The 10,764-nt window shown below is 42.4% G+C and overlaps 1 gene segment (V, D, J or C); it reads left to right on the top strand.

Annotated features, from left to right (window-relative positions):
• The first annotated feature begins 9,659 nt into the window (after positions 1-9,659).
• Positions 9,660-10,337, top strand: LOC113747636 (Ig kappa chain V region 3381-like). The segment is given in 2 exon segments: positions 9,660-9,882; positions 9,990-10,337. Coding segments are annotated over 2 exon segments (423 nt in total).
• The last annotated feature ends 427 nt before the right edge of the window (positions 10,338-10,764 follow it).

Genomic DNA, 10,764 nt, shown 5'->3' with positions numbered 1-10,764 from the left:
GCAAGGTATCCAGGGAAGGGGGGGCAAAAGAAAGTGGGCTACAGGTATGCAGCAGAGGGGTTACAACAACAGGTGGGAAAGAGAGAAAAAGTGCAAGTGCAGGACTGCTGGAGAAATGAGAGGAGCGCAAAAAAAGAGAAGTTTAGAGGAAGTGGAGGGGCCGCCAACGGGAAAAAAAAAGGGGGAAAAAGAAGAAAAAAAGGGAGGAGAAAAACCAAGAATCCACTATGCGGGGGGGACCCAAAGGGAAAGCAGGGGGGGTATTTTGGGGTAATTAGGAATAGGAAGGCGTGGGGGAGAACCGGTTTTCACAGAAGGAGATTGTGACTAGCATGAGAGGGAGGAGAGGTCAGGAAAAAGGTCATCAAATATCAGAACACCATTGCAATGTGCAGACTTCAAAAACAAAACCGAGACAATACAGAAAATCAAAGACATGCCTCTCTCTAAAACAGTGAAGGAAGGCATTAAAGTAAAATGGCAGGCAACATCACCGATCAGCAAATCAAGGACATTAATTCAGAGCCAGCATACTCAATTGCCTGTGATGAGTCGTGTGATGTGGTCGATATTGAACAGACTGCGCTTTTATGCAGGTATGTGAACTCCAACGGGCCCGCAAGAAGAAATGATCCAATTAATACCACTGAAAGGCCAAATACCGGGGGAGGACATATGTGAGGCTGTGCTGAAGTGTTTAAATGACAATGGAATAAACACCAACCACCTGATTTCAGTGGCTACAGATGGGGCACCCAGCATGAGAGGATCAAAAAGGGGGTTTGTGACTTTGCTACAGAAAGCATTGGATCGAAATCTGCTTGCATTCCACTGCATCTTGCATCAAGAGGCACTGTGTGCACAAACATTCCCATCGGAGTGTATGGCGGTGATGAACCTTGTCATCGAGATGGTGAACAAGATAATTGCAAAAGCAGTTCCGTGTATTGCTTGATGAAGTTGAAAGCGATATGCCGATCTCCTGCTAACCAACAAAGTCCAATAGCTGTCCAGGTGAAGTTTTGCAGCAAATCGCTTTTTCGCTGGTTTAGAACCGTGAAACATTCCCTGAAAACAAGAACCTGAAACTACCCGGAACTGGAAGATACCGATGGCTGAAAACTGCACTTTTTGGTGGATATGACAAGCCACCTAAACAATCCTGAATAAAGTCTCCAGGGGCGAGGAAACACTGCACTGCCTGTAAAGGCTTGAAGCTGTTTTGGTCCATCGAAGCGCAACCTGAACTGTCTTTGCCAGAATGGACACAGGGGGGGGGGGGGGGGGAAGCGAAGCAGGGTGGGGGGCTCTCGGTGCCACTTCCTCCCCGCCCTGATAGAAGTCAAAAGAAGCCATCACAACACTCACAGTGATTATTTACAATGTGCAATCGTTGAAAGAATGGCAACTGCATTTGGGAGGCTTTTGCAGTTCCAAAATAAAAAGTGACACATCTCTTTTCCGGTCACACCCTGGAGATTGACCCATCTTTGTTGAGCACAATTTTCCAGGAGTAAATCAAGCGACCTTGAAATGGGAAATTGCTATATAAGCCGACAGAGTTAATGGGTGTCCAAATTCCCAAACGTCGACAGCCGAGCTTTAAGACGGTCATTAGACAGAAAGCCCAAGCTTGGGCCAAAGCACAAATGGAGCGAAATTAAAGCCTCCCAACACCCGAAGGAAACTTTGTATATGACACATGGAGAATGCGTCTTCCTGACAGTTTTGTAGGAATATGGAAGACATATGCCATTTTGGGGTATTAGCCATCTTTGGATCAACATACCTGTGCCGAACAGAGATGGGCCAAAAACATGCCTACATCAAATCAAAATATCGCAACCAGACCCGCCTCACAGATGAAAGCTTTGCAGTCCTTGCGTCAAGATTAAATTTACATCTAATGCCCGTGGTTGAGAAGAAGCTGACCAGTGATGTCCAAAAACAGAAGTCCACATTAAACGGTAAGAACCAATCCTGACATAGGCATATATTCGTAACAAAGTAGCTGTTTTAGATATTTTTGGAATGACACTTAGGGATATTATTGTGTTTGGTTGTCCCAGTCCTGAGGAGCTAGCGTGTTGGGTGTGTGTCCAAAAGAGAAGAGGATGCTGCTGCGTTTTTAACCCTTTGCCTGACTTTGCTTGGCAGTTGTACAGAATCAAATTAAACTTATTAATATTTTATTTTATATACTTTACCTTTTCACTTTTCAAAAGGCTCCTGTTTTTTTTTTTTATAAACGCAGGCTGCGTTATGCACTCTGGTGTATGCCCAGATAAGGGGGCACGTTATGCACTTCCTTTTGTTGTTATGTTGTTTCAAATCCTCAAAAAAAAATGACATCAAAAATCGGATTTCTTTTATTGAGTTTATTTAATGTTCATCAATGAAATGACCATAATTCATTAATAATTGTATGAAGTTAAACTTGAGGCGGCAATCGTACAACAGAGGCAAGTGCACGTGGTGCGTGTTCTCATACAAGAATATCATGCAGGGAAAAATAAAAATAAACATTTAATCATGATCCTCATTAATGTATTTGGATAGCCAACTTTAGTCATTTGTCGTAGTAGGCTAATATCAGCCAAATATGACACATCAGCAGCATGGTTTGCTTTATTATAGGCTTATATAAGGCTTTTAATTTTTTGTGTCTCCGACATATTTGGTTTTTTGTTTTTTGGTCCAATGATGGCTCTTCAACCATTTTGGGTTGCCGACCCTTTACTAGTGGATTTGCTTAAGATTCAAAATGAGACTCGACGCTCACATGAACAAAAAGGTTGCTGTCTAAAGATGAGGAATGGTTTTGTTTTGGTTCTCCAAAGAAAGGTCACATGAGCAAAGACATGCAAAAGAAAGACACTGGACTGCCAAATATGTCAACGCAAACAAACCCACCTGTTGCACCTGGTGGCGTTTAAAACAGGAGCTCCACAACATCTGTCATTCTTACAGAACAAATTACTACATTATTGGCGGTATTACATTACTTACGGACTTTTAATTCTATCTGGTTTCACACGCATCTAGTGAGGTGATGCATTCTTAAATGATAGGCCATTCCCACAATGTTTCATGGACCTTGCCACCTTGACTCTTTTGTAAAATGACCTCTACTCCGAGAGTGGAAACACGTGCCAATGACCCTGTACACTTGTTTCGGGGCACAAGGTGGACGAAGGAGATATATCAACTCATGCGCAAAGGCACAAAAGTGGGGTCACAGCGGTAACGGAACTTGGAAGTCAACAATGACGTCATCATTAGTAGAATGATTCTGCACCCAGGAACAACAGGCCCCCTGAGGGGTTCATTTGGGGCTTATGAAAATGAATGATATATTCATCAACTTGCATGTTGCATGCAAGATGTGAGGTGAAGGTCACATAATGTTGGCATAATTTTGGAATGTTTCCTAGATATTTGTCCTAGGGTTTTCTGCCTCCTCTATTTTGAATATGTATTGGCTTGTAATGTTTTGCTAATGGCGGTCTACAATTGGGGGCCGGTAGTGTGCGCATCTTGGAACCTGGCAGATTCATTGAAATAGGTTAAACTTGTTTTTAGTTATTATGGAATTTCATTTATAAACAAAGAATGATTTAAGTAAGGAACTTTATCGAGAACTGCAGCCACACCTAGATTAAAATGTGAAAGGTCTTAATGCTTACTTCGATTCAAACGTGATGGCGCCTCCCATGGACAGGGTGGCTATAATTTTATGACAAGAACGTGTGGATGGTTGGTTAGTGGAGTGTATAGGTTTTTTCCGACACACACACACAAATGTCTAAGACCTGCATGATTAATTAATTGTTTAATTTTTGTTTTCATGATTCTTGGAAAGTCAAACCTGGAGGATTCTCAGCTTTAATAAACATCAGACTCTGATGGCGTCGTCCCGCTTGCTTATAAAATGTATGTTGGTGGGTTCTGGCTGATGCAGCAGGCGGTAGCACGTTTGGTTGGAGTCCGCGTGCACCCGTTTATTTTTCGACTATTATAGCCTTTACTTTTTAACAACCTAACAACGTTTATACGGAGTATCGATCGTGTAAGTCTCCTGAAACATATTTGGAGGAAATTGATGTCAAAATGCCTATGGAAACAGCTAAGAAGTCACCACCGCGAAGAACCACTGCAACGACGCAGGTGCACACTGATAGACCCGGCGATTGTTTAAAAGTCATGGATGCCCAATGACGGCAACAATCACAAGCGATTGAAACAAACTGGACCGTATGCTGCACGTATCAAAATGAAACATATGCGCAGTATCTTAACTGAAGATCGGTGTCCGGTTCGGGACGAAGCCGAGAGGCGGATATCTGTGGAGACTATGGTGACAGAAAGTCGTGATTTGATGGATGAACGTGTGATTAAGGCAGGTTCGCTATGCCTTCAACAAGTCAGCTAGAGGACTAACGAGCACCGTTCAGGACACAGGTAACCAGGCCGCACGAAGAAATCTGAGGAATCCTGGTAATTATGTGAGAAGGTGGGGCGCGACGTAGGTGATGCGGCCCCACCGCATCGACAGGCTTCCCCCGTGCATGATCGTTAGTTCCACAACTTCGCTGACCTGCCAGAGAGTTCATGGTGGGCACGGCGTAAAAAGGGAGGTTCTCTTACGAGTGAGTCAAAATATTTTCTTCCAAGACTTGCAACAGAGACCTGAAACGGAGACAGGAAGTTGGCTGTTAAAAGAGCTGCAGAAATCCCTGTGGCGCGGCTACGCCTGCTGTATCGGCTTTACTCAATGGTCACGGTGAACGGAATCCACGAAAACCTTCCACCATCCAGGCAAAGTGTCTGCATTTATTGACTCGAAAGCTGCATACATGTGTCACCGTGGTGAGTGTGTCATTGTCAGACTTAACCCTCTAGTAGGACAGTTTACCTGTTTTGCATTAAAATGTGAATTTTCAGGAAAGTGGTCATTTATGTAACTACAACTGTAACTTGTGCAGGAAGGCTTGATATCCTGTCTCACTAGGCAGTATTATCTACAGGTTGTTAGGTTATTATGATCTCTTACTATTCTTTTCATTCTGTTTTCTTTTTTATAGTAACGATGTATTGTTGTTTTGTAATCCTCTATGTGTCTAGGGGTTCGTGCCGCCTCCGATGCTATATGCTTGCAATCTTAGAAGATTTTTTTAGAGGGTCCATTTACCCCAGAGTCCACTGTGGGTTTTAGGTTTTTTGTTTTTACTCTACGGTTTTCGTTCCGCTCAGGCCCAGTCAAGGTAGTTGTTGTATCTAGTTTTTACAGGGGCATGGTCATGGCTTATACTGTTTTGAGTTCTTGTACTGAATGTATAATGTTATACTTATGGAACAGCCTTTACACCCCATTCTGGATAATGGCTAAACATGATGAATCAGACAGACAGTTCACAGAATCCACAGTAATAGATATGTCAGTAGTGTATCTGATGGGGTCGATATTAATTTTGCTCTGGGAATGTGCGAGGAGTACACCATCCCAGTTAAAGGATAGCAAAATCTTCTACATCTCTGAAAGGGGATTGGGTTTAAAATAGCTTTTCCTACGGAACCACCTCAAAGCGCGGAAAACATGTCAAAACTAAAGCTGTGATGGGGGTCCAGCGTTCTTTCTTTTCGTCCTTGTGTTACTAAGACCAGAGTAGGACCCCGAAGGCAGAGACAATTCCGGGAAGCAGTGTTTGAACCAACGTCACTTTAATGTCTGCAAGTCCCAACAAAAGGAAAATATACACAAGTGAGGCCCGGCCTGAAAAGAAGCAATGTCCTCAAAAAATTCAAACTAAACAGCGCATTCTATAGGTGGGGAGAACTTCAGCCAGGAATCTTCTCTCGGGAGAACAAAGGAAACCAGACTGCTGTGGGAGCTCATGGGAAAGTATATATCTGCACAGGACAGTCTGGAGAAGCCAGCTAAAAGGAGAGGGAAGCTGATAGGCTGAGAGGTAAACTGTAGGCAGGGAAACGGGAGGACGCAACACACCTTGCACCAGCAAGAGAACAGGAAGGGGCGTAGGGGAGAAACACAAAGAGCACCAAAAGGGAAAAATAACAGCAACAAAACAGACAGAACCAAACAGGACATTTGCCCTCCACATAGTCGAGGGGATATGCAGTAATTCATAATTCATACCAGTTAAGGCGAAAATGTATCCACAGCGCTGGGAAGGGTGTACATATATGTTAAGGTCTATATTTGGTAGAGCATCACTCGGTGAATATGTCTATGCCCCCAAACTACGCGACAGAGCTAGAACAAAGGCTGTTACAGAGTTTGCTGAGGGTAGATGTGAACAGGCAAATAATAGGGGGAGACTTAAACTGCCTCTTGGACCCTCAGTTTGGATAAATCATCCTTAGAGAAACAGCCCCTTACCAAAGAGGGCCAGTGCAGTACTGGAATTATGTGAGGAGATGGGATACTTAGATGTTTGGCGGGACCACGCACCCAGGAGAGAAGGATTTTAACCTTTTACTCAATTGTCCATAAAAAGCAGTTCAAGATAGATTATGTCTTTATATTCCTAAAATCAATCGTCTGGTACCTTTGCTCTAGCGGAACTATACACATCTCGACCATAGCCCCATATTCCTCCAGCTTCGAGGCTCGAAGGAAGTATCTCCTTCCACTAAGATGTGGAAATTCGATTCTTCATTACTTTGGTGACCCACCAAATTTATTTCTTATTTTACCTCTGAACTGGAAATATTTTATAAAATAACAACAACACGTCCAATGTCTCTCCCCTCTAACCTTTGGGAGACAAGCAAAGCGTACTCTAGAGGTTAATAATACCCTACTGAAAAATAAAAACGTAAAGCGCTCAGTGCCAGAGGGAATTAGGAACTAATTGACAGAAGCTGAAAGGACATATGCTAAAGATCCCTAAGATGTCAATTTTGAGATAATGGTGGCCGTCAAAGCCTCTTTAAATACCTTGCTCACACATAAAGCTTAACAGAGTATCAGACTATAGAGAGGCTAGAATGAATTCGGAAATAAACCTAATAAATATCTGGCTAGTGGTCATAGGAAATCTGACTCACACTGTATCTCAGCCCTTAAAGATGGTGGAGGTAAAAGAAGGACAGATTTAGATAATATTAACAAAGTATTTGAGCATACTATATCAATATATGCGAAGCAACCAGCCTGTGCCAGATCAGAAGTCTCTGAATTATTCTTGTCCCATTTTGGGCCCGTCCTAAATTCACAGATTTGCAGAGAGAAACACTTAATGGACCGATAACAGAGCAGGAGGTTAAGGCTGCCCTAAACTCTCTTCAAGTAGGTAAAGCACCAGGCCCAGACGGATTTGGCTGTGAATTCTATAAAATTTAATTCATTACTTATAAACCCTTGCTTAATAGTTTCATGATTCGTTGAAAAATAGATCTCTGCCAAGGTCATTAACGTGGGCTAATATTAGCCTTATATTGAAGAAAGGAAAGGCTGACGACGAATGTGCGTCTTATAGGCCTATAAGTTTGTAAATACAGATCTTAGTTGTTGTCTAAGACCCTTGCTCTGCGTCTGGAAAACAGCTTGCCTTGTTAATAACATGATAAAACAGGATTTAACTGGCAGAGAATCATGTAGTAATATGAGGAGGCTTCTCAATGTATCAGCTGTCCCAATCTAAGAAACTTGACTGTATGAGTTGTTAGTTGGACCGCAGAGAAGGCTTTTGATCGGGTCGAATGGCCATGATACTTTTTCTACTTTGGAAACACTGGGCCTAGGTGAAGCATTCCTTAGCTGGGTGAAATTATATATGACAACCATTGTCAGCTGTATTAACCAATGGCAAGAGATCACCTATTTTCCGGCCTGAATCGGGGTACAGACAGGGATGCCCTCTGTCCCCATACTATTCGCAGAGGCATCAGGCGAGCCCCCTCTATTTCAGGTATTTCAGTTGGTGAAAAAATTTAAAAATATCTTTGTATGCTGGCGATGTTCTCTGTTTATGAATGATATGGCCCCATCCCCGTTATGGTTGTTTTTGTCTAAGACAGCACTGTTTGTCTGTTTTTGTGACTGTCTATGTTGGCTTGTGTTTATGTAAAAAGTAAATAAAAATATAAAAAAAAAAAAAAAAAGTATGTTGGTAACTCTGGCCTTCACCTCAACTGGCTAAAAGGAAATACACAAAGGATTAGCCACAAAGTTAGTGTGTGTGTGTGTCCTCAGTGAAGTGTATCAGTCTCTGCAGTAGCTTCCAGCCTCAGCAGTCAGTTCAGTTTCTGTTCAGTCTGACTGAGGGAGGTTTTTGCACAACGCTTTTTCACTGTGTGTTCACATGCAGACTATTGATGTAGTTCGACGACTGGTGTTGGTGAGTCAATCCTCCCAACTGATCCTGAGGATTCTTCGGTGGCATCTCAGACGATATGCCACTAGTGCTTCTAAGTGTCACACATGCACACCAAGCCAGTAGTTGGATATAAACTTCCCTCACATGTCTTGTGGCCACATTTATTGATTGAAACTATGATCCCCTACAATTTTCCCAGCAGGCAGGAAAAGGTGTTGAGGACACCATGGAGCTCTTCATTATCACCTTTCTGCACGGCCTTTCCTTATTATACCCCTTTTCTCTGGAATAATCTACCTGTTGATGTCACTCTGAATCTAAACCAAAAACTCAACTTTTCATCGTAACTTTCAATCAGTGCTTTAGTTTGTTCAGGCTCAGATTAACACAATGTGGTACCCTTGGTTGACTTTTGATATTTTTAAATGAAAATCAACTCAGCTTTTGTTTCTTAGTTGTTGATTTCTGTTTCTGAAAATGGAGTGACCATGACACCCACAGACTTCACAAAGATCACTGACTGAACAACCAGTTGAAAGATTAAACATTCCACAAATATCGAATCCATCACAGGGTCATGTTTTTGTCCAGTAATCAGGGTAAATAAGCCTTACCTTTAGCAGAATAACTTCTTTCTTGACTTTGTGCATCCAGAGTTGTTCATTAAATCCTCAAAGTCCCTACATTTCACTTTCTACTTGTTTGCATCTCTTCCACTAATTAAAAAAAAATGGTGTCACCCAATGCCTTATATTGATAATCCAGCTCGGCCTTCAGTACCTGAAGCCCAGATGTAAACCTATCGGAAACCTCATTATTTGCATACATCCATCTTGAAGCCTCAAGTTCTGGCATCATGGTCATCAGCTTTTGTCTTTTTGGAGCCAGAGGTGAACAAGATACTAGAGTGTCGACCTGCTTTCTGTAAGTCTCTGAGTTTGGATGTCCTTGGTTTTTTGAACTCATTGTTCCCTGCATTTTCCGTCCTACCTGATCATAGATATTCATGTATTCAAGCAGAATAATCACTAAAATCTGTTTGTGAAAACATTTGAGGAGAGAAATAGTCAATACAGGAACAGAATCTGGATTGATATTTGATCAGCACTGCCTAGTTTCACAGTTTGATGAGTTTTTATAAGCTTAGTGTGTCAAGCTGGACAGACTCACTGACAATAACTTGTCAATAACAAGGTAGCCACACCGTCAAGCAAACCATGATTTATCGCTTATTTGACTCTAAATGTGACCATCATTTACAAAATGAACATCGTACTGAGTGTAAGAAACAGTGGTTAACCATCACATCAGGTTTCAGTGCTAAAGATAAAAAGTCAGTCAGAGCATTTCCATAGAGAGCCACTTTGCATCAGCAGCACCATGCTCCAGTGCTCTGGGAGAGTTTATAGTCCTGAGAGTTGAACACTGGATGACTGACAGCTGTCCTTCATGACAACAGAAGCCACAGAAATCCTCCTCATCAAAAACATGACTTTGATCTCCGTCCTCATCTGGACTCTCCTCTGCTGCTACTTCACAGGTAAAGTCCAGAGAATCAAACTCCTCTCCTCTATGAACATCCGTCCCTCTGAAATGAAGCCCACAAAACCATGACGCTGCTTTATGTTTTTGTGTCTGTATCCTCAGAGTCCAGAGGCCAGGTCACAGTGACTCAGCCTGGAGCAGTGAGCTCTGCTGTGGGAGGCTCCGTCACCATCAACTGTAGGACCAGTCAGAATGTTCATGTTTATAACCAAAAGCACTATTTAGCCTGGTACCAACAGAGAGATGGAGAATCTCCTAAACAGCTCATTTACTATGCTAGCACTCGACCATCAGGGATTCCAGCTCGTTTTACAGGCAGTGGATCAAACTCTGACTTCACTCTGACCATCAGTGGAGTTCAGACTGAAGATGCAGCAGTTTACTACTGTCAGAGTTATCATGCCATCAACAGTCAGCATGTGTTCACACAGTGAAAAAGCGTTGTACAAAAACCTCCCTCAGTCAGACTGAACAGAAACTGAACTGACTGCTGCAGCTGGAAGCTACTGCAGAGACTGATACACTTCACTGAGGATACACACACACACACACACACACACACACACACACACACACACTAACTTTGTGGCTAATCCTTTGTGTATTTCCTTTTAGCCACTTGAGGTGAAGGCACAAAGTTACCAACATACATTTTTTTTTTTTGGAAAAATATTTTTATTTACTTTTTACATAAACACAAGCCAACATAGACAGTCACAAAAACAGACAAACAGTGCTGTCTTAGACAAAAACAACCATAACAAGGGGATGGGGCCATATCATTCATAAACAAGAGAATCATGCATGGTATACAAGAATGAAAGTGGGGGAAATCCCCCCCAAGGACAGCATCCAGTTTTTACAATCCACCACAGCA

Source organism: Larimichthys crocea, chromosome XIV, assembly GCF_000972845.2.
Source record: "Larimichthys crocea isolate SSNF chromosome XIV, L_crocea_2.0, whole genome shotgun sequence".
In the NCBI taxonomy this organism is placed as follows: domain Eukaryota; kingdom Metazoa; phylum Chordata; class Actinopteri; family Sciaenidae; genus Larimichthys; species Larimichthys crocea.
This window is presented reverse-complemented; position numbering and strand designations above follow the sequence as displayed.